This window comes from Bacillus rossius, chromosome 18 (genome assembly GCF_032445375.1).
Source record: "Bacillus rossius redtenbacheri isolate Brsri chromosome 18, Brsri_v3, whole genome shotgun sequence".
Taxonomy (NCBI): Eukaryota; Metazoa; Arthropoda; class Insecta; order Phasmatodea; family Bacillidae; genus Bacillus; species Bacillus rossius.
Genome location: NC_086345.1, coordinates 4795479 through 4819025, shown reverse-complemented (window position 1 = coordinate 4819025; position 23547 = coordinate 4795479). Strand labels below are relative to the sequence as shown.

Genomic DNA, 23547 nt, shown 5'->3' with positions numbered 1-23547 from the left:
CTGGTGACCCACCTTTCCTTTTAGGAATACCTCCACGGTCTATCGGTCCATGGTGGCGTAAAAAACTTATTTGTATCTTAACCCTTCCTTATGTATATTTAATTTACCATCAAATATTGCAAATATATCCATACATAGATATGCTTCTTTAAGATACCGATTAATCATTGATAAATGATTTGTGTTCTGATTTGAAAATGGTTGACAAAATATAAGCACTTTGTAGAAAACAGTTTTTTATTTAACAATAGCTTAATGTTTGCACACAATTCTATTTGTTACGATTTTTCTTATCTTTTCTGATGGTTTATTCGATGGTTTCTGATAGTTTTAGGATCGAGTCACGACCCACCGTTTGGGAACCGCTGTAGCTAGAGGATATGAGGATAGTGACCAGAGAGAGAGAGAGAGCTTTGGAGCAGACTAAAGCGGTACTGTAACAAGAAATGTGATCTCTAGCAGAGCTATGGGGCAAGTTGGAGGTTTACTGAAACAACGGGGGGTGATGGGCGCCAAGCTAGAGGGGTACTGCAACGAGGATGGTGATCGGAGGTATTTCCTTGGTGCAAGATCAAGTGATACTGGAACAAGTACGCCGATCAGATACCGAGCTATGGGGGCAATCAATTTTCACTTCAAGCAGAGTTTTAAACAGAAGATATTTTCCTTTCATGAAATACCAGTTTCGTTATCATCTCGTTGTATTATAACCGCGTGCCAATCGACGTATTCCAGACTTTATTGCCATCTGTGGTTCAAACTGCATTGACGAACTCTCTAAGAGTGACGTTCAGAGGTCCCCTCATTGGAGACCCCAGTGCAGACAAGCCGTGGTAGGTAGTCGCCACATACCGGAGCTGTAAGTGGACCAGCGAACCGTACTATCTCTTCAACCCTCTCCAAGACTTTCATGTGTCACAGGCTCCCGACCCCCATTGGCCAATTAACTGAGATCATTTTGGTTAATATGTTAAGGTGTTGTTGGTTACATTAAAAACACTTTTTTTTTACTTTGGTTTTCAATAGGTTGTTGATTAAGCAGGAAATAAATATTATATTTAAAAAATATTATTTGGGCATAAACAAACACATCTCACGAAATTTGTTTATTCTCATGTATTTTTTATGCCTGCTTCAGCCAAGTCATAAATATGTTTTTTTAAGTTATTACTTTTTTCAGGTTTTTTGTAACACTCGCACGCAAGTAAATAAAAACAAACATTTCAATAAATTTTTTTATTAAATATATAATTAAAAGTCATCTTACATCAGAACAATTGAGTACTGAGTAGTTAGCAAAAACAGTAGATCTAACATAAAAGTAAATAAAATGCGCAAGAATATGCGATACTTGGTATTCCCGAAACATGTTGGAGGACATTGACATGACTTAAGTGAACTAAATAAATATCACATCAATGGCATCCAGTATGTACCAGAAATTGTTTGTTCTCTGTAAATAACTACATGTAGAAACAATCAATACATTCATAATTTTATTATTGTTATTATTTACCTAAATAAAAAAAATCTTTTAAGCTATTACTTCAATTACACAATTACGAAATTCTCAAGCTAATTTTTTTCCTACAAAACATTTTCTATTACAAAAAAAAATATTTAAATTAAATACTTATATTAATCACTACAGACTTAATATTAAAATTATAAAACAATTTAAATACTGTTCAATTTATGAAATGTGACTGAGCTCTTCCACACAGTAACAACACCAGATTGATGTGTATCTGAAATGCTGCAGATGTGTTATAACGTTACATTCATGAAGTGTGTCTAAGCTCTTCCAACAGTAACAACAACAGATTGAAGTGTGTGTATCTGAAATGCTGCAGATATGTTGCAAAGTCACATTCATGAAGTGTGTCTGAGCTCTCATGTACAGTAACAACACATATTGATGTGTGTGTGTATCTGAAATGCTGCAGGAATGTCTACAATGTTACATTCATGAAGAGTATCTGAGCTCTCACACACAATAACAACAACAGATTTATGGTATACTTCTGGATGTTTGTGTATCTGAAATGCTGCAGATATGTTACAATGTTACATTCATGAAGTGTGTCTAAGCTCTTCCACACAGTAACAACAGATTGTTGGTATACTAATTGATGTGATGTTGGAGGACATTGACATGACTTAAGTGAACTAAATAAATATCACATCAATGGCATCCAGTATGTACCAGAAATTGTTTGTTCTCTGTAAATAACTACATGTAGAAACAATCAATACATTCATAATTTTATTATTGTTATTATTTACCTAAATAAATAAATTCTTTTAAGCTATTACTTCAATTACATTATTACGAAATTCTCAAGCTAATTTTTTTCCTACAAAACATTTTCTATTAAAAAAAAATTTAAATTAAATACTTATATTAATCATTACAGACTTAATATTAAAATTATAAAACAATTTAAATACTGTTCAATTTATGAAATGTGACTGAGCTCTTCCACACAGTAACAACACCAGATTGATGTGTGTGTATCTGAAATGCTGCAGATGTGTTACAATGTTACATTCATGAAGTGTGTCTAAGCTCTTCCACACAGTAACAACAACAGATTGAAGTGTGTGTATCTGAAATGCTGCAGATATGTTACAAAGTCACATTCATGAAGTGTGTCTGAGCTCTCATGTACAGTAACAACACAGATTGATGTGTGTGTGTATCTGAAATGCTGCAGGAATGTCTACAATGTTACATTCATGAAGAGTATCTGAGCTCTCACACACAATAACAACAACAGATTTATGGTATACTTCTGGATGTTTGTGTATCTGAAATGCTGCAGATATGTTACAATGTTACATTCATGAAGTGTGTCTAAGCTCTTCCACACAGTAACAACAGATTGATGGTATACTAATTGATGTGTGTGTGTATCTGAAATGCTGCAGGAATGTTACAATGTCACAGTTATGAAATGTGCCTGAGCTCTCACGCACAGTAACAACAGATTGATGTGTGTGTATCTGAAATGCTGCAGAAATGTCAACAATGTTACCTTCATGAAGTGTGCTTGAGCTCTCACACACAATAACAACAAAATGATGGTACACTTCTGGATGTGCGTGTATCTGAAATGCTGCAGATGTGTGACAATGGTGCATGCACGAAGTGTGTCTAGAAGGCGGGGTGAGGCGGCTCTCAGAAGCGCGAGGCCACCTGCCTCAGCCAGTCCAGGTAGTGCGCCACTCTCACGTACACCCCGGGCACGCCTCGCTGCCCGCAGCCAATGCCCCAGCTGACCACGCCGACCACCTGCCAGCTGCCTCCTCGCTCGCACACCAGGGGACCGCCGCCGTCGCCCTGACACACACACACACACACCGTCACTCCAGTTAAATTTCTGATGGGTAACACAAAAAGAAAAATATGGCTTATCAGTAGAGACTTGTAAAATTCGCGATTTCAAATCCCTAAAGGATAGACTCCATGATCCTCTGCGCACTCGTGCGAATTACATCTGCTGACTGGTTACCGACTCGTAACACCTGTTGACTGGAATGATCGTGATTCGCTAATCCTTCTGTTAAAAATTTTTCATTGGCCCAAAGTCCTTCAGATAAACTGTGGCCCAATCACTGAAGCAAAAGTCAAAAGTATTTGGACTCTATCCTATCGCGAAATGAATCCGCGAATTTTACAGGTCTCTACTTATCAGTAGGGGCAGGCATTTTTTCGCGAAAAGATCTGAACGTCTACTAGACTGCAACAAGGTATACCCGCACCTGTGGTTTCTTGCTTATGATTGGCGGCCGTCTGCGAGAGAAGTCGTTGCCTTATTTGACCGAGCCACTCAGGACGCGTTTACTTCCGCACTGAATCACTGTGATTGGTGTTGTTACAATTGATATGTATCTGGGAGGAACTCACCCAATCACGAAACACAGACGGTGTAAAGTGTTTTAACTTTCATCTAGTCTCGAAATATTTTCGCGAAATCTGCATGCCCCTACTGATTCCGAGACCAGATAAAAGCATAAAAGTAAAAAAAAAAAAACACTGTAGCATTGAATGTGTTTCGAGATTGGGTGAGCTTATTTCGCAAGCATGTCGATTGTTACAATGCCAACCACAGTGATTCAGTGCGGAAGCAAAAGCTGTCCTGAGTGGCTCGGTCAAACAAGGCATCGACTTATCTCGCGTACAGCTGCCAATCACAAGGATTAAACCGCTGGTGCATGTATACCATGTTTGCAGAATAATAGGCGTTCAGATTTATTCGCGAAAAATGCCTGCCTCTAGTTATCAGCTATGTTTGAGAACTGTCTTGGCTTTCAATATTGAAATCCATGCTCCATTTGAGCCAACTTACGATAGCATAATGTACAGAAACACATAACAACGATATTCTAGACGTAGTCATAAACAAGAGAGTAAACACCATCTTCGAAGTCAGTGTATTGCACGACATTTTCTGGTTTGCCTTCACTTCAAAAATACCAGCACTACAAAAAATTCCCTTCGAAAAAATCTTAAGATTATAAAAAGACAAACCTGATAAATATTTTCTAAAATTGTCTCCCAAATAACATACTCGATACAACTAATGTTAGCTTTAATACTGCTAAAAACAGTGAAACTGCTGTAATTAACGCCACGTTCAAAAATTTTGGAGCTGTAGACCTGTTCATTTCAGAAGAAGGAGAAGTTAGGCTACTGGGGGATAATCTTTTGGCGTGATTGCGGGAATCAGCTGCTCAGAGAAACCGTCTCCTGAGCGAATAGACAACACGGAGACAGCGCGATATTAAATGGTGTATGAATGAAATAAAATTAATACTTACCAAGGGAAGTGTGTTATGATCAAGCGAATAGGTGGGCAAATATTTGCCAAGCTTAAAACGCAAAAGAAAAAAAAGGTTTTCAGTAAAACGGAAAGTTCTCCAAACTTTTCAGACGCACGTATTTGGATAGTGATGATGCCTCTAGATAAAGGGCATGTGTTTGCTATCATTTTAGGAGCTGCCTTCCATCCTTAGCCAATTGAGGCTGGTTTTCACCACTAAATAAGCCTTGGACTGAACTTCATTCACCGGCCTCCAAAAACCGAACCTCATTTCACACATTCTCGCCAAGTTAAGTTCTTATTTATCAAAACAATGTAGGTTTGGACTAAGCCCCGGGTAATAATGGCATAAGTACGAGGGCTGCTTTTTTTTCAACCTCCGAAAGGCTATATAAAAAAAGGAAATTTACGTAACATAGTAATTCTACCACCAAGAGTACAGTAGGGTCTTACTTATTTTAATACATAAAAGCCAAAACTATCGAGGCATTTGTCATATCGTAACACAAGCTTATCTATGCATGTTTCGAAGAAGTTAGCCGCCAGTGAATAGAGATAACAGGACAAGTGCCTTGATCTCCCGCTCCCTCACGACACCACTGTGAGGCGGGTGGACTAATTGTGTGGAGTATTGTGCCTCATAATTCATATTCTTGCGATAATTCTTGACGCGGGAGCCAGTGCGCCGCGTGATTAGTCCACCCGCCTCACAGTGGTGTCGTGAGGGAGCGGGAGATCAAGGCACTTGTCCTGTTATCTCTATTCACTGGCGGCTAACTTCTTCGAAACATGCATAGATAAGCTTGTGTTACAATATTACAAATGCCTCGATAGTTTTGGCTTTTATGTATTAAAATAAGTAAGAACCTTCGGTACTTTTGGTGGTAGAATTACTATGTTAAGTAAATTTCCTTTTTTATATAGCCTTTCGGAGGTTGAAAAAAAAACAGCCTCGTACAAAAAATATTCCATAAAAGAATACAAGATGTGATGCTTCAATAACTAGTGGAATCATAAATGCCATTTGACAATGGAATATTATCCTTCATTGACTTGTGGGATGGTATATCTACAAGGCTCTTTGATGTTTATGAAGCCACAAAGAAGGTTAAAGGAAAAAAAGCTGCTCTCCTGCTGGTTCTTTGAGAGCAGACAGAGTTCACTAAAAGCTTCTCTGATATTGGTGGAATTAAAGCATATGCAGTTTCAGAATGTCCATATTTGTCACATCAGCTGAAGCTAGTCACGACCACAGGAAAAAGCCGCTTACAACAAAACTCCGAGCGATAACATTGGATATCCGTGATTTTACTACCCATCTCTATATACAACACACACTACGTTACAGCGTAAAATTGGTTCGTGTCAGGCCAGAAGACACTTCATTCGGCAAGAGTGTGTATGGCATTTGAAATAAATTCGATCAGAGTACGATGTGGAAACTTCTGTTGTTGGTCCCACTAACGATGAATTCTCCTGACGTCGACGTGAAAGGTCGGTGGCGGCGAACAATTTGTCTCCTATCGCAGGTCCAAGACCACTTAATTTTAAAACACGGGAGTTCTGGTAGAACCTGATTCCTGCCAGCTTACGGCAATTCCGCCGCCTCACCGTCAACTTATGGGCTATCGTCCACAGCTTGGTTTTGGGAGAACTTACCATTTTGCGGTTAAAGCATGGCAAATTTCGGCAATCCCATTCGCTTGCTCATAGTTAAGTACTGATTGCATGTCAATCATACACCCTTTAATATCTTGCTGTTCCCGTATCAGTATTTGATAGCCTACCTTCTTGGCACAGATAAATATTAAAAAAAAAAAAACCAACAAAGTTCTTCGTGAAGTAGCTTGGCTTCTGGGTTCTAGCTGTGTCCTTGGCGAATAATTCAACCGACGCTTCGGTCAACATTGCAGTCGCCATCATCAGGGAGGTAACTGCTCCCTGGTGAAGGCGACTGCAATGTCAATCGCAACGTCGGTAGAATTATTCTCCAAGGACGCGGCTACAACCCAGGAGCCAAGCTACTTCAGGCAATGGCCGTGAAATCCGGTGAACATGATCAAAGTTCGTCGCGTCTGTCAGTGAGACGTTGCCGGTGCATGCACGAGCCGTGGTACAGTCTCTGGATGAGCGGCTGTGACATCCTCACCTTGCAGGCGTCCTTGCCTTCCTCCCCGCCGGCGCACACCATGCCCGGGTGCAGCCTGAACTCGTAGCCCAGCCTGGTCTGCTGTAGCTGCGACTGGCACTGGTGCTGGGACACCATGGGCACGTCGACCTCCTGCGGGCAACAACACGTCGTGCCATCTCCACCATCGCCACCGGATCACTCATCCAACAACGTTATTGCTCACTTTCATACACGTTATTAAGAGGCTGACATTTAAACTGAAAAAGACAGCCTTTGTTTCGAGAACTTATATGTTCCAGATTATCTTTAGCAGGCAAAAAAACGTCGTGCCAATCTCCACCATCGCCACCGGATCACTGATCCAACAACGTTATTGCTCACTTTCATACACGTTATTAAGAGGCTGATATTTAAACTGAAAAAAGACCACTTTTGTTTCGAGAACTTATACTTCAGCAGGCAACAACACATTATGCCAATCTCCACCATCGCCATCGGATCACTCATCCAACAACTTTATTGCTTACTTTCGAATACGTTATTAACAGGCTGATATTTAAACTGAAAAAGACCACCTTTGTTTCAAGAACTTATATGTCACCAGATTAACTTTAGCAGGCAACAACACATCATGCCAATCTCCACCTTCATCAATGGATCACTGATCCAACAACGTTATTGCGTACTTTCAAACACGTTATTAAGATTCTGATATTTAAACTGAAAAAGACCACCTTTGTTTCGAGAACTTATATGTCACCAGATTATCTTTAGCAGGCAACAACACATTATGCCAATCTCCACCTTCATCAATGGATCACTGATCCAACAACATTGTTGCTTACTTTCTAACACGTCACACCGTATTGAGGCTGATATTTAAATTGGAAGAAAAAAAAACGCTTTTGTTTCGAGAACTTTTATGTCACCATATTATCTTTAGCAGTATATATTAAAAATTGGTATTTGTTAAGATAAACATCGCAAAGTCGATAACATAGTGTCAATTGGCAGTATTTTTACTGTTACTGTTATTTCCCGGAAATTAATCCAATGATGCATGTTAATTACTGTGAGGCAGCCAGTTACTGTTTACTTCAGGCAATACATTCAGGTATCAACTGTGCATTTACGAAGAAAAATTGTGAAAATAGAACGAAAGAAAATTGTTGTGTCCTTAAAATTGTATAAACCAGGATGAAACAGTTCAGATCCGAATTCTCCTGCTAAAATAGTTACATTGTTATGCCGCAAATTATAAATTATCCATATTACAAAAAAAAATACTTTCATACAAATCTTGTCTTGAAAATTACAAACACAAAAAAATATCAGTTGAGCAGTTCTCAAGTGTTGATCATTTATACATGCAGCAATTGATTCATATATATATATATTAGGTTTAGGAAACGTAATTACCTTTGGCTGAGGTCACACATAAAAAAACTAATGCAAGTATGCAAGCGCTAAATAATACTATTGCGCAAGTATGAAAGTGTGAAATTATGCATGTGTGCAAGTGTGCAATTGTGCAAGTATGGTGCATCATTTCCACCTCTCCTATGCCGTCTCCTCCTCTCCCGGTTCCCCCACCACGCACCTAACTATTCCCCTCATGTGATCGGGATTTTCGTAACGCTTGAAAATCGTAGGCAAAGAATGGTTCAATGTGTGAGTCATCTGATTGAAGAAGTGAAGCTGGTGAAGGGTGAAGGGTGAAGGGTGAATGGTGAAGGGTGAAGGTTGAAGGGTGAAGGCTGAAGGGTGAAGGGTGAAGAAGGGTGAATGGTGATGGATGAAGCGGGTGAAGGGTGAAGGGTGAAGGGTGAAGGGTGAAGTATGAAGAGGGTGAGGGGAGAAGGGTGAGGGGTGAAGGGTGAGGGGTGAAGGGTGAAGGGTGAAGTGGGTGAGGGGTGAAGGGTGAGGGGTGAAGGGTGAGGGGTGAAGGGTGAGGGGTGAATGGTGAAGGGTGAAGGGTGAAGGATGAAGTGGGAGAGGGGTGAAGGGTGAAGGGTGAATGGTGAAGGGTGAAGGTTGAAGGGTGAGGGGTGAAGGGTGAAGAAAGGTGAATGGTGATGGATGAAGCGGGTGAAGGGTGAAGGGCGAAGGGTGAAGGATGAAGTGGGTGAGGGGTGAAGGGTGAGGGGTGAAGGGTGAGGGGTGAAGGGTGAAGGGTGAAGGGTGAAGGATGAAGTGGGAAAGGGGTGAATGGTGAAGGGTGAAGGGTGAGGGTGAAGGATGAAGCGGGTGAAGGGTGAAGAAGGGTGAAGGGTGAAGCGGGTGAAGGGTGAAGCGGGTGGCCGGGGCACGCACCTTGAGGATGTTCTGGTACTTCCCGTAGTCGCCGAAGGCGTCCTTGCCCCAGCCGGTGGTCCAGCAGCGCTGGCCCGAGTAGTCGGCGCCCGGGTCGGGCAGGCAGGCCGGCGACACGTGCGGGCTGCGCTGGAAGTCCACGGGCCGGTCCATGCGCAGCACTGCCAGGTCGTTCTGCAGGGTGCCGGCGTAGAACTCCGGGTGCACCACGACCCTGACCACGTCGTGCTCCTCGTACGGGTAGAACTCCACGTCGTGGTTCACGTCCCACTCGCCCAGGCGCACGCGCAGGTCGTGCTGCGAATACCTGCGAGGACACGGCTCCGCTCACTGTCTCGCCTCCTCTCTGGCGCGCCTCACTAGCTCGCTTCACTAGCACGCCTCTCTAGCTCGCTTCACTAGCACGCCTCTCTAGCTCGCTTCACTAGCACGCCTCTCTAGCTCGCTTCACTAGCACACCTCTCTAGTTCGCTTCACTAGCACGCCTCTCTAGCTCGCTCGCAGCTCGCGTTAGCATCGCATTGAGCCATTCGAGGTTTTACTGAAAAGTTTTTTGGTCATTACTTACTAGTCATTTCAGAATGTCGGCGCGAACCAATATCTTCCACTTTGAAAACATGAATATAAGTATTCACTATAATTTAGGGACTTTACAACTTTATTAGGGTGGAGCAGTATAGGAGTACAAATAAATTACATCTTGTCGCATACCAGTGACATAAAATATCTCCATGTGTTGGTGATACACTGTTTTGATACACGATGAGTTATATCTCTTGTGAACTGAGAATGTTTGGGGCGGGTGCATGTTATTATAGTTGACGCCACTCCAGTTACCATTTGGAAAGCAAAACATGCCGCAGCTGTATAAACGGTAATAGGTAATACCAAAAATTTTTAAATAGCTTGAAAGACACTCTTTTAAGAAGAATCGATAAAAAGGTTTCACTTTGATATACTGTTATAAATTGTTTTACTTTTATATGAAGAGTTAGGTATCATTTCAATATATTTCAGTATTTCCTTTGACTTATTTCGTTGCAATTCAAAAGATCGATTCCATTGACTTCGTTTCAACTCAAATCGTTTTACTTCGTTAATATCGTTGCAATTCAAAAGAACGATTTCATTGACTTCTTTTCAACTCAAATCGTTTTACTTCGTTAATATTGGTTTATTTTCGATTCCATTTCATGTAGTTTCACTAGATAGTATATAAATGGTGTAGCTACAGGATGTTCGGAATGCAATACTCACGACTTGACGCAGTGCGCCGCTGTGATGATGTGCAGGGAGTCGATGAGGGTTCCCCCACACACGTACACGCTCTCGTGGCTGTCCTTCTTCAGGATCGCCACCTGCCATGGGTACTCGCCTGCAACGAGCCAACACACACGCGCTATGTCATACATCTGGCATGCAACCTCGGCATGAACAATTCACGTGTACTCACGTTGCAAACACACTTAACGAATCACGGTCACTAATTTTAACATAGAATTCTTTAAAAAATATTTTGGCGTTCCACTGAGTTATGACAATGTTACCTTTTCAAAAATTTTGTGCATTACTAAATAATAAAGATTGAAATATGTGAGATGATTAAAATATATCGTATGCAAAATAAAGGGAGTGTGTACTTACGTACATACTTTTATGGCGTTACTTAAATATTAAACTGTTACATTTTAAAATGAATAATATAACAAAAAGTATGTGTTTGCGTATTTGAATTTTGTTTAAAAGACTGGAAGCAGTATCAAAATACTTCCTACAAACAAAACTCAACTTTTTATGAGCTAAATAAGCATTTATGATTTAACAGTAAAATTTTCATAACGAAATTATTTTCGTTTTCAAGCCGTATAATTTGTTGTGTCTCTACAGTATGATCAACACTACGTTATCCCTACATAACTGCTACATACTTTTATGGACATACTGCACTTAGTAATCAGCTAATCACTAGAGACCCGGAAATTTCGCGGATTCATTTAGTCGCAAGCTAGAATGCAAACCTTGACACTCTCGCACCGTGTTCATGGTTGGCCAGCAGTTGTTTGGACACGCCCGTCTACGACCGTGAGCCAACGATGTCCAGCTAGGAGAGAAGTAAGCGAACCAGGTAGTGCCAAATAACAAGGATAAAAATGTTCTCGCTAAGAAATCAACCAATGGGAAAGTAAACATGGGTCTAGCACACCTATAACATTGAATTCTATCCTGTGGCCAGAAGAATCCGTGAAATTTCCGGGTCTCTAGTAATCACTTCGAAACGTGTCACCTTGCCGGATGCTTCCCGGTACAGAGGGGGCAGTGGAGGGGCAGTGGAGGGGCAGTGGAGGGGCAGTAGAGGGGCAGTGCAGGGGCAGTGGAGGGCAGTGGAGGGGCAGTAGAGGGGCAGTGGAGGGGCAGTGGAGGGCAGTGGAGGGTACTCACCGAACTCGCTGTCGCCGTCCACGTACACAGGAGTCTTGATGCGCCCGTTCACGCCCTGCGCGTTCCGGCGGCCACACTGCTGGGGGCGGTGCAGGTTCTGGGGGCGGCTAGGGCGGCGGCAGCACACGTAGCGCGGTCCGCAGCGGTTGCCCCCGTAGCCGGCTTGTCGCTGCAGCAGCCACGACCACACTCTCTCAGCCACGCTCAGCCACACTCAACACCAGCTTCTTCCTCGATAGACGTTATCGCAGCACACGGGATGGATATGAAACTTCTTTAGCAGCTCAAACTGTGCGTGTTACTGTTTCTTCAAACAATTCTTTCATTTGGAACACGCAAAATATATCTGAATGAAATATGAAATTCATAACAGACAGTGCTTATATATGCAGAAAATGCAGGGAGCGCGCTGGTAGCAAATATAGAATTTAAGGTCCTCACAGCTGACTGAATAGGATACCTATATCTATTTTCTGAAACAAGCGAATGCGCAAACTCAGTCTCATTCTTTTGTTCATCTATCTCTCTCGGTTATATTTATTCCTTTTGGGGCGGGTGACGAATAGTAGCACAAAGAGGAGAACGAAAACGATCCCAGATATGTGTACAGCATAGTGTTATACTTATATCTCTTTGGCCAATTACCTATTATCTGTCCTTTTCGCCTCAGAAACGTTTTATGATGTTTTACCAAAACGTTTCATTAAAATTCGGCCATTTAATTTTACTCTCATCGCGCCCAAAGAAGTTTCATTTCAAAAACGTTAAACAGAATGTCATTCAATAAATAAGTTACGTATGTTATTTTAACGCAAAAAAAATGTTATATTCTTTGATTTGCCGATTCTTAGACTGGATTTTAAATTTGATACGGATTAAAATGTAATCTGAAAAATAATTTCTTTGTTTACATCTATAGTAAGTGTTATGCAATAAATTAAATAGTAACTACATTTACGTAAGTTTTTTTTTTCCTTCAAATTTTGTGTAATTATTAAATACTGAATTCAATGGGATATTGTTGTATCCAAACAGTTTTCTCCTTTTTGAAATATATTTTTTATCGAATCTTCAAACATATTTGTATATTTATTGTAGTTAAAACAAATCAGTTTAGTAATCCTGGAAATATTATTTATTCAGAAAGATCAATATGTTTAGTGTTCACATTACCCTAAATTCAAACAATTTTACATATTCATGGAATGTTTCAGAAAATTATAAATATTTACCAATAATATTTTTTCCAGATTGATACCAGTTTTATTGTACACATACAACTACTTTTTAATAGTCATCCCGATTACTTTATATGCAAGAAAATGTGACAAGACTGAAAAATAATTATAAATACTAACACATTTTTATAATGAGATATATAAATTTAGTATTACTTGACACTATTTTTGGGAAACTTTTATTTTTTTTAAAATATTTCAAAATTTTACTTACGTTTATGCATGTAGATTTACTGGTGTGATTCTACACTATCACAAGCAATAAAAACTAATACATATTGTTACTGCCACCACCAGAGTAAACATAAGGCCAGTTGTCCCACAGTAAAGGTTCCATAGAGCTTAAGAAGTAAGTGAAGTCCAACTGAGAAGTTTTGTTAAGGAAATAAGTGTTAAACAGTTCAGAATAATGCCAAACGTAGGCCATAATTCCCTTGGCGTGGAAAAGAAATGAAAGTTGGCGGAAACTTAACAATTTCAGTCCATAAGAAGTCCAGTGGAGGATACATAATTTGCTATGGAAAGTGTCATTATGCGAAGATGTGTCATGCGTAAGCGAACAAGATTGGTGTCTACAAATGTGCAAAAGACACTGTGGTATTGACACTGGTGAGAAGTCATCGTCTGTCGTCATGGTCCATCCATGCGCTGGGCCAAGGTGGGCCGCCCGGTCTGAAATCAGCTCAACGTAGCGTCCAGTGAGAGAGCGTACAAGTCACACAGCCCGCTGCAATCACAAGTCAAACAAAGTAGTTCACACGTCTGAATCCAAAGATGCCGGCAATTTTTTTTTTGCTTTAATAAATGTCGTAAATACGTCTCAAGTAATATTTTATCTCAAAGCCACTAGCTTATGAGAATTTCATAAAAGTATCACTTAGGGCCTTGCTAAATGGAGACTCAGTCACACACTAAGAGTGGCTCTTACAAGATAAATTTAAGTTTGCAAAGATAATTTCATTTTGTTTTAACAATAATTCGATAAATGTATGATATATTACGGGTATTAGTGGTTTGATGATTTGTTTAATTAATTGTTTATATAATGTTATCAATACTATAAATTGAGATTTATTTTTCAACCTTAGCAATATCTGAGAGCATGGTATCATGTAGTGTGCTGCTTGTAGTTAAACATCTGTATGTGGCATTTCTTAAAACTCGTTAATTAAAAAATATTAAAAACTTAAAATTTTTTTTGTTTTTAATCATGAAAACCTGTTTATCTCCAGGTTTTAAAAATCATAATTTCTAGAGAGTTGGATTTTTTATGATTAATGCTTCATACAAGCAGATATTTTAAAACTATAAAATTTATGAAGAACTTGATTTAAGTTCATGCTATGATTGAAAAAAAAATCGATTTAAAATGTTCTTAAACCACAAAACAAAATCTTTTCAACCTGATAATACGTTTTGAAAGCGATTAACTGTTGTTATATTTAAATTTAAAGCGAAAAATGATCAGAATAGCAAAATCAGGATCCTAGACTTTTTATATTGCTTTTAAACATTGTCATACAATAAAATAACGAAAAATTATATCAGATTTATTTTTTCTTGTTTCAAATGTATTTCGCTCAGAAACACCTCAAGCACTACCATAAGATATCACTTTGATACTTTGTTATCCTGTAAAAGAATGTTTGTCTGTTCCAAATGTAAAAGAGTGGTTTGTCCTGACACGTGTGTGGACTAGTTCCTCGAGCTGGTCGTCCAGGTAGCAAGGTGGCAAGGGCCCTCGACACTGCCGGCAGCTCCGGGGCTCAGGTGTCGCTTACCTGGAGCGGCGGCGCGCCAGAGGCCTGTCGCCTGGACCTGGTGTCGAAGCTGCGCCTGCCGCTAGGAAAGGCCACGTTCCTAGAGGAGGAGGAGGGGGAGGCGGACGAGGTAGCGGAGATGGAGGAGTTCGCCGTGCGCGAGTAGTAGTCGTCGTAAGGGTACTCGTCGTAGTCACTCCCCGGGTAGTGATCCTGGGCATCCTCGTCGTCGGATATGTATGGATTGGAATCATGGACAGGGGCATACTGCCCTTCCCCGGACCTGAACCCGGAGTACTCCGAGGCGTAAGGCTTGTAGAGGCCGTACTTGTGTGGGCGGTGGTAAGACGGAGGTGGGTGCGATGGGACGTAGTGTTGCTGATGGGGGTAATAGTCGTGCTTGAGATAAGGAGGCGGGCCGAAATTTTGGTAGTGCCCGTAGCCGCCGTGACCGTGCGCCAGGCCTTTCAGCTTGTATATGAGCTCCTTGTTGGGAGTGACGTGCAGATTCACGAAGGGCTTCACCACCTTGTCCCCGTACTCGTCTTTGGACACCTGCAGCGAGAGCAGAGGGTTCACGCTGACCAGACCCAGGTTGATCCCGTCGGCGCCTATCGACCCCCCGTAAGGATTCACGAGTGGGTTCGGACCGTAAGGGGATATGGGATAACCTCCTCCTCCCCCCTGAGGCAGACCAAACGACACCCCGAATGTGGGCTTCACTTTGGTTTCGGAGTCCTCGCCTCCCCCGCCGAAAAGTTTCTGCAAAGAGTGACACCAATCCTGCCTTCAGTGTTTCTCGCACAGAAGATGTGAGATGTATTACATAATTTTAAATGAAGTCATAAAACCCCGCCCTTTTTTTGTGAAAATATTTGTGCTCCATTACAAAACTATTTAATTATGTGTTTTTATGTAAAATAATGATTGAAATGTGTCTCATAAATAAAGCACCTATTTTTATTGGAATTATTGCTTCCAAAAGTCATTATTGAGCACTCTACCAAAATTGCAAAACATAATTTTTACACAAATATGTACACGATAATGTTGAATGTGGTTCATGAGAGATTAGTTTGGTGATTGTAACCCCACGCAACTACCGACAATCCGTTGTTATACGTATACAACACTCAAACTACACCTCTAACAGGAGGGAGGAGGTTTTATAAGGATATCCCCACCAGGTTCTACTCTATTATTAACTCTACGAGGGATCATGTGGAGGAGAAGTTGACATAAGGCACGAGGATTTTTCTTACTACATACCTGTCACCATTTGAGATTATTGATCCTCCTAGGCCAGTATGGAGATGTTATATAATAGAAGAAAATGAACTTAATATCTACAGTAAAACCAACATGCTAAGCTTCATACAACCCAAAGAAATTGCCATGAGCAATTGTTAAAAGAAGATTGTTTTTAAAAGCATAGACTAGCCACCATACGTCTTAAGATGGTTAGATAGGAACCGAAAAACACTCTTGGTTTCAAAAGTTTCTTAGACAATACTAATAGAAATAATTGGTAGGAATGACTTCAACTGTAAAAGCATTGTGTATTGACAATATGATTAGGTCCTTAAAAATCTCTTAATGTTTTACTCTGCTGTTAAAATGGAAAATTTTTCATGTTGACTGATATATAATTAACATAACATGAAACTGGTGAAACTAAGATGATGTAGATTATCTACTATACTAACCTTTGTTATTATGCATAATTGTGATATCCGTTCCATTCCTGAAGTCATTTCAGAAGCTACGTGTATAATTACTTACTTTCTGTGTGTCCGCAGCAGGAGTCAGTGAGCTCTTGGTTTCTCCCGCCTCCTGATCTTCCTCATCACCCCCGCTGACCTTCGTCTACAAGCAAGTTAGTCACCTTTACACCAGGATTCTATGTACACAAGGAAACCCATTACCCTTGGGACAAGGACTATTGTACCCACATAACCATTTACAACCCAATGTGAAATTATTTACAGTTTATTATGTACACGAATGACCAACAACTTTAGCTAATACTAATTTACATATTTGTGTTAAGTTTGGAGCTAAAAAAACATAAAACATATACTTTATTGCTATAAAGATCGCAGGATTTCTGCGGCCGTTGTCTGAAGTTGCTTGGCTTCTGTGTTGTAGCCGCGTCCAAGGCAAATATATTTAATAAGGCGATATATTTGCTTCAAACCAGAAGCCAAGCAACATTTTAAGTACTTTTATTGGGTTCCATGGCATAAATTATGTGAGTAGGATTATCTTTCTATGCTTATTGTAACTCTAAATGGGCTATTTGGTTCATTTTATTCAGTTAACATGTATTTCCAACTGCCTTGTTAGAGAAATATTCCGTACCACAAAGCAAAACGAGCTTGAAACGAATACTTAGGATTATTGGTTTTATGGAATATTATGTTTCAAAAATCACATCTTTGTCGAACTGTAACTTAGTCATGCAATTAAAAATTGTTTCAATGTTGAGAATTAACACAGCCCAATTAAAAAACTTTAGTTAAGCCAGATAAATATGAGTCCAGTTGCAATGTTAAATACCTGACGCTGCTTGAAAATGTCACTATTTGAATTACATGAAAATGAAAATTATACTTGCTGGCCGCACAATCATTGATATTGATGGAAAACACTATTATCATTAATAGAGCAGATTTTAACTCCAGATAAAGTTGCCCAGTTTGGACTTTGGCTCTTTTGGATCTGGGGTACGGCATATTCATGTTGAAATTAACGAATGTTAAACATGGTTACTGAGAAAAAATTTAACTCAGGTCTAGTTCTGTAAGTAGATTCTAAGAAACTTACGGGTTTGACACGATTTTTCGTTCCGTCGTTCTGTCGTTCCTCGGTGGTGTCGCGCCTCTTCCTCTCGTTCTTCTGTTCTCCGGCCGTTGTCTGTTCGTTTTCGGCCTGGTCCTTGTCTTCAATGGCGTCCACGCCCTCCCTCTTGGAGTGCCGGGAGATGATCGTGCCGTTGCCGTCGGTGATGACCACGTCGTCCAGCGTGATGGCCTCGATGTCCTTGTGCAGGTTCCTGGGGTCGATCAGCAGCCCGTCCTCCTTGCGGCCCACCTCGGGCGACGGGCACTGGTCGTAGGGCACGCAGTAGCAGTCGCTGAAGGCGCCGTCCGCCCTCGGGGTCTCGTACCCGGAGTAGCGGTTGGCGTACGACGTGGAGGATGTGGTGAGTCCGTTACCTGCACGCAATCAAGGCCGTCCAACTCAGATACAGGGGCGCAACAACTAAATTTCCAAAAGGGGGGGGGGAGGCAATATAACTTTTTATAAAGAATCATCGATCCCCCTTATTGAAGCGGGGAGTCCGGAGGTCCTCCCCCAGGAAAATTTGTATTTCAAGGTGGAAAATGGTGCTATTCAAGCAGTTTTACTATCTAAAAATTGATTACATAGCACTTTCTTTTCCCCCGTTTTCCCCCACTTCAAGGTTTCAGAGGGGGGGCAAAATACCCTTGCCCCCCATGTTGTTGCGCCCCTGACTCAGAACATATGTCCCTTACAACGCGAGGTGAGGATGGCGTTTCAATTGAGGCACAGAAAAGGAGGATGGAAAAAATAACTATCTGCAATGCAATTTTTTCGTCGAGTGCTAATTGCCGTTGAAAATTTGCTGACCATGTTGTGCTTGGCGGGTTATTCTCAGTTACACACATGGAGATAAGATGTAAGGGAGTTGGTGCGTATAATCATTTAACATGTTAACACTTCGCCGCCTGAGTATTGGAGTGTTCTATGTCCACTTTTTAGGTTTTTTATGCTATGGACACGAAATTAATATTATTATTCATTTTTACTATATCCACACACGTCTACGCACATAAAAATGTTTGTTCCTAATTTAAGACCAATATTATTTTGTTCTATGTCATGATATTCATAGTTGTTTGAACTTTCAAATGCTTATATCTCAGTTCCGACTTCAATGGACATAGAACACTCCAATTCTCAGGTGACGACTTGAAGTCACAATTGTAACATCCCACACCCGCATGTGCATAGCAAAACCATTTTAGTTTAAATTACTTCTTGAAGTAAGATGATCGTTTAGCAAAATTCACTATATAACTGCTTCTTCACGACACTTTCAAGCGAGTTTTTTTTTCATTTTTCAAACCAATTTATGGTATATTAACCTTCATGTAGCAACTATTTCTTAATTACTTACCTATTGCTAACTAGTTGGCTTCAGCTACAGAACAGACACCCACTCCATAGATTAATACCTCCATGGTTAAACACACCAGAGCCATTGGGGTGACTGATATCCATAGAACAGTTAATGCATGATCGGGCCTTGCCGAAGGGGCACTGCTTGGTTCCACATGACTCAGCCTAGTGATTGGTTCTGCTGGTCCGTTTCGAGCAACATGTTTCCATCCAACTATATAGCTTAGTTTAGAAGATGTTTTGCAGGCACTGCATAAAATAGTTTTGCACTAGAAACTAAACAATGCAATTAAATTTCCTCCTGATGGAACATAAAACTGGATAAGAGCAGAACAGGAAAAGAAAATAATTTGAATCTGTGTCTCTGGCCTGGAATACAGTTTTGCCACTCGCAAACAGACTGAAAAATCAATCTTGCATTATCAACACATGCCACCTTGAATATTTTTAAAAATTTAGCTATAATTTTTTTTAAAAACATTTATGCTATTTGTTACATTTGGCCACTTTGCATATTGGCAATAGTTAAGAATCCTTTTCGGAATGAAAACTAGTTGAGCTGTTGTTACGAGATAATTAGTTGATTTTTCCCAAAGGCTCCAAGTTAAAAATGGTTCTTTTCCTTTTATATTTCCACCCATTTCAGGAGGCTTGATTAGTTGTTACTTACGTCACGTTCATTCATTAAATGTAATTATAAATCCATGTTGAGCTAAATGGCTTATTAATCATGACGAATTCTGAGCTTGCATTGGCGAGAAAGTCTCTTGTTAGACAGAATATTGAGCAATCATAGAAAAAAAAAATGGGGAATGCCTGGAAAACTCACCAACTCATGAAATCATCTACAAATAGTTTCTTACATGCAAAATCCAATTCTGGATGGTACTGACAATCGAGCTTGGTGACTGTACTTCTTTTGTTTAACATTTCACAAACAAACTCCCGGTGTTTTAGTTCCTGCAAGTCTTAAAATATATTTTTTTTTGGGAGACAAAGAGTTTGCCCAGGTAACCTCGGTGGTAAAGCGATGAGATCGCTAAAGGGATACTGCTCGAGATCCGATGGCTCTGAGCCGAATATTTGTGCATCCGGCATGGTCAAAACACTTCTCGGTTACGTTCCGAAGATGGACATTCGCTCTCATTGGCTTGCATCCGGCAAACAGGGCTCCTTTGATAGTGTTTTGATATAATTTCTTTATGGCGTTTTTACAATACATCCTAACGAGCATTAGTTTCTATACAACTACATTTGGTAGGAGTAATCACGTGAACGGAACGGAAGTCGCATGGAAATGACCCGGTTCTGCCATCTGTGGTGGCAGGGGTGCAACAACTAAATTTCCAAAGGGGGGGGGCAATGTACCTTTTTATAAAGAATCATCGATCTCCCCCTACTGAAGCGAGTGGTCCGGGGGGTCCTCCACCAGGAAAATTTGTATTTCAAGGTGGAAAAATTGTGCTATTTAAGCAGTTTTATTATCTAAAAATTGATTACACAGCACTTTCATTGCCCCCGTTTCCCCTAACTTCAAGGTTTCAGAGGGGGGAGGGGGAAAAATACCCTTGCGCCCCCCCTCCCTGTTGTTGCGCCCCTGTAAGTGGCGGACGGAATGAACCAGAGTTGACAAAAACCAAAAGGGGAACATTAACTGTCCAATGAATTCTCAACCAGATGGGCAGTATTTCAACAACGATGGCGCTAGCGGTGGAGGCTGCAGGTACCTGAGGGAGGCTTCAGCGACAGCTCCTTCTTGTAGAAGGCCTGGGTGTTGCCGTAGCCGCCGGGACCGCTCTCGGCGTAGCCGCCGCCGTAGACGGGGCCCGGCTCGTAGACGGGGCCCGGCTCGTAGGCGGGCCCGGGAGGCGGTAGGCCGACGCCGTGGGAGGAGGACAGCTTGTCGTCGTGGTGGTAGTGGTGGTGCACGTGCTGCTGTACCCCAGTCTCCACCAGGTGTGGCTTGCCGAGAAGGTGAGGAGGCCTGTAGGCGACGGGGCCCTCGAAGTCCCCGTGCTCGTAGACGGGCGGCGGCACGGGCTTGGGCGAGCCGTACACGGGCCCGCCGACGGGCGGGAAGGGCCTAGACGGCCTGTGCGGTTGGAAGGGCACGGGCCTGGGCGGACCGTAGCTGGGCCCATGGGGAGCGTGGCTGGGCCCGCGCACCGGCACCGCGGGTATGGGCCGTCCCACCGGCTTGATGGCCACCGGCTGGGCGTAGATCACGTCGTGCGGCTGCACGTGGCGCTTGCCCTCCACGCCGTCACACTGCGGACCGACCCCCGTTAGTACCTCAGTCCTTGTCACTTGGTATTAAAACCTATTCCAATAATAAATTACTAAGTATCTGCCACATGTGTTGTTTGGTCATAAACTTTGATCTTAATTGCTGTTTACTAGTTCTAAGTGTTACGAAGGTAGTCATGACAGTGAACTTATGCGTGACTTTTTATAACAGGTTACATATAATTTTTTATAGCTGGTCACAAATATTGTTAATAAATTAAATAAAAAATGTAGTAAAGTTAAAATGCTAAATCCTTTAAGCCAACCATATTTTATTTCTACCATAAATTTAAACCATTAAATATTTTTATGTAATTTAGATTTTACAGTTTGTATGTGTAGTTTGCGATAATTGTTTTAATATAAATAACTTTTTGTGCATGTTTTTAAATAGGAGCATTTTTAGTTAAACTTACTTGGCGTGATAAATTAGTAACATTAAATTTGCATGCAAATAATGATTAAAAATAAATCTACATGAACTGTCCATTAAACTATGTGATGTGCCGGAAATTAGGTATTTCGGGACATTTTTATTTTTATTATAATTTTAAAATAATTTTTGGAAATTTTATTTTCCATATAAATTGGTTACAAAAGGGTATTTACACTTTGTTAGGATGGTGTACTCTACTTAGTTAAACTTTGCTGCAGTGGCCCGAGGCACTTTTTCACAGGGGCCAATCTGAAATTTTTGCAAGGCTAAAGACGACGTTAGCAGCTCGGATGAAATTTCTCCCGCTTGCCGTCATGCCCGGGGCCTGTAACTTTAATTCCCTGCATGACTAAATTTGCACACAACAGCTCTGGATGAGTGGTTACCACTTCTCAGAGCCCAGCTTAGAGCAGCTCTTCCCGTCACGCATACGTCTTAGGTTCACTCATTGAAAGTTACATTAGGGCGCATTTTCCAATGCCGAGTGGTGTCGGTAATTGTCGTATATTGTCCTGGTATGCGGTAATTGTCGACGCGGGTTCCGTCAGAGATAGTCGCATTATGTAGTCAACATGCTACAAGGGATGAGATCCCTAGATTAGATAGTATAATATATCCAGCCAGTAGTAAAGTTAGAGTTATATTTTCAGTACTTCTTCTATGTAAATTAAATTATATTATGAAATTATTCTTTATCTACCCCGTCGGGATTTGACCAGCCAAGATGCGGTACCGTCCGGAGTGACGGCATCATCCACCCTGCTTTGGTGAGTGCTATTTCTACTTCGCTAAATCCCCCCACACCCTTTTTAGGCTTTTTGGGCCAATGTCTTTCGGGACTGTCTGCAAACAGGTCTTATTTGCAAAAATGGATTTCTGTTGCAGGCGGTCCAAGAATCCGTGATACTGTTTGAAGATATACTCCTAGAGCCAGCCCCGGAGCTCTGGTAGTTTTCTCGGGAGTCTTCCCAGCGCTGTTTCCTGCGATGACCTAGAGACTACCGCCCTGGTCTTTTAAGGCCTATGGGCACCTTTTTGATCCATCCCCCACCAAATTGTCAACGATTCGTGAGTGAAAACAAGCTTAAAAGTGTCAGCTTATGGACCGATAGGAAGATGTGAACTTAAGAAACAGGAACTTACAAATTTATATATATATATATATCAAAACCAAATAATTGTATTGTTTTGTTTTGGGTAATGTCTTATGATTGGAACAAAAAGAAACTTCACTATTAGCTTGTCTTTACACATTTATAAAATTAATATAATGTATTTGATTTAATAATTTTGCTAACATGTAATACGGTTTCGGGTCCGTCCGTAGTTTTCGCAGCACTTAGCATTTTCTCTTATATATATGTGTGTGATATGTCCATTGAGTGCTATTTTGAAATTTAATCTTTAATGGGAAAAGAAAATTCTAAGGAATAAACCAACATGCCTATAGACATGTTTGTCGTATCTCTATAACAAATAACGATTCTCTTTCCCTCTCCTGTTTTAAGGGGAAAATCTAAATTAGTTTGTCTGGCCTCCCATTGCTCCCTTTGATGGCATATCTACTTAGTCTTTTTGCTCACACACTTCCAGTTCTTAATCAGCCACTTGGGCAATTATATTTTATATTGTAGCAAGAGTCAGTTACAAAGTGGTAGCAGAGCATGGTTTAGTTCGCATATACGCGATGGTTATGTCCATGGGCTTATCTTGGTGGTTATTAAAAAAAAAAATTTTAAATTTTCCTTAGATTTATTTTATCGGTAAACTTATTGTATGAAAAATTGTAAGCTGAATTTTGCTTTGAAGTATAAAGTTAAATTTTAGTCCGTATTAGAGGCCTTCCAGTGAGGCCGTAACTCAGCGCGTGACCCTGAGTCCAGCCGGGCGCCTACCCGGCATCACGGATGAA

At 41.0% G+C, this 23547-nt stretch overlaps 1 protein-coding gene across 2 annotated transcripts in view; it reads right to left on the bottom strand.

The window, feature by feature from the left end:
- Positions 1 to 2249: 2249 nt before the first annotated feature.
- LOC134541099 (uncharacterized) overlaps positions 2250 to 23547 on the bottom strand; it is a 43412-nt gene continuing 22114 nt past the window's right edge. Inside the window, exons 4-11 of one of the 2 annotated variants that reach the window (XM_063384263.1) lie at positions 20641 to 21181; positions 17534 to 17925; positions 16490 to 16573; positions 11710 to 11878; positions 10528 to 10645; positions 9271 to 9577; positions 6976 to 7107; positions 2250 to 3343 (exon numbers count right to left, since the gene is read on the bottom strand). In XM_063384263.1, coding sequence (XP_063240333.1) covers positions 3182 to 3343; positions 6976 to 7107; positions 9271 to 9577; positions 10528 to 10645; positions 11710 to 11878; positions 16490 to 16573; positions 17534 to 17925; positions 20641 to 21181 — 1905 coding nt within the window. In that variant the 3' untranslated portion in view covers positions 2250 to 3181. Of the gene's footprint in view, positions 3344 to 6975; positions 7108 to 9270; positions 9578 to 10527; positions 10646 to 11709; positions 11879 to 14496; positions 15470 to 16489; positions 16574 to 17533; positions 17926 to 20640; positions 21182 to 23547 lie in introns of those variants that run through there. The other variant, XM_063384264.1, reaches the window with a different exon arrangement.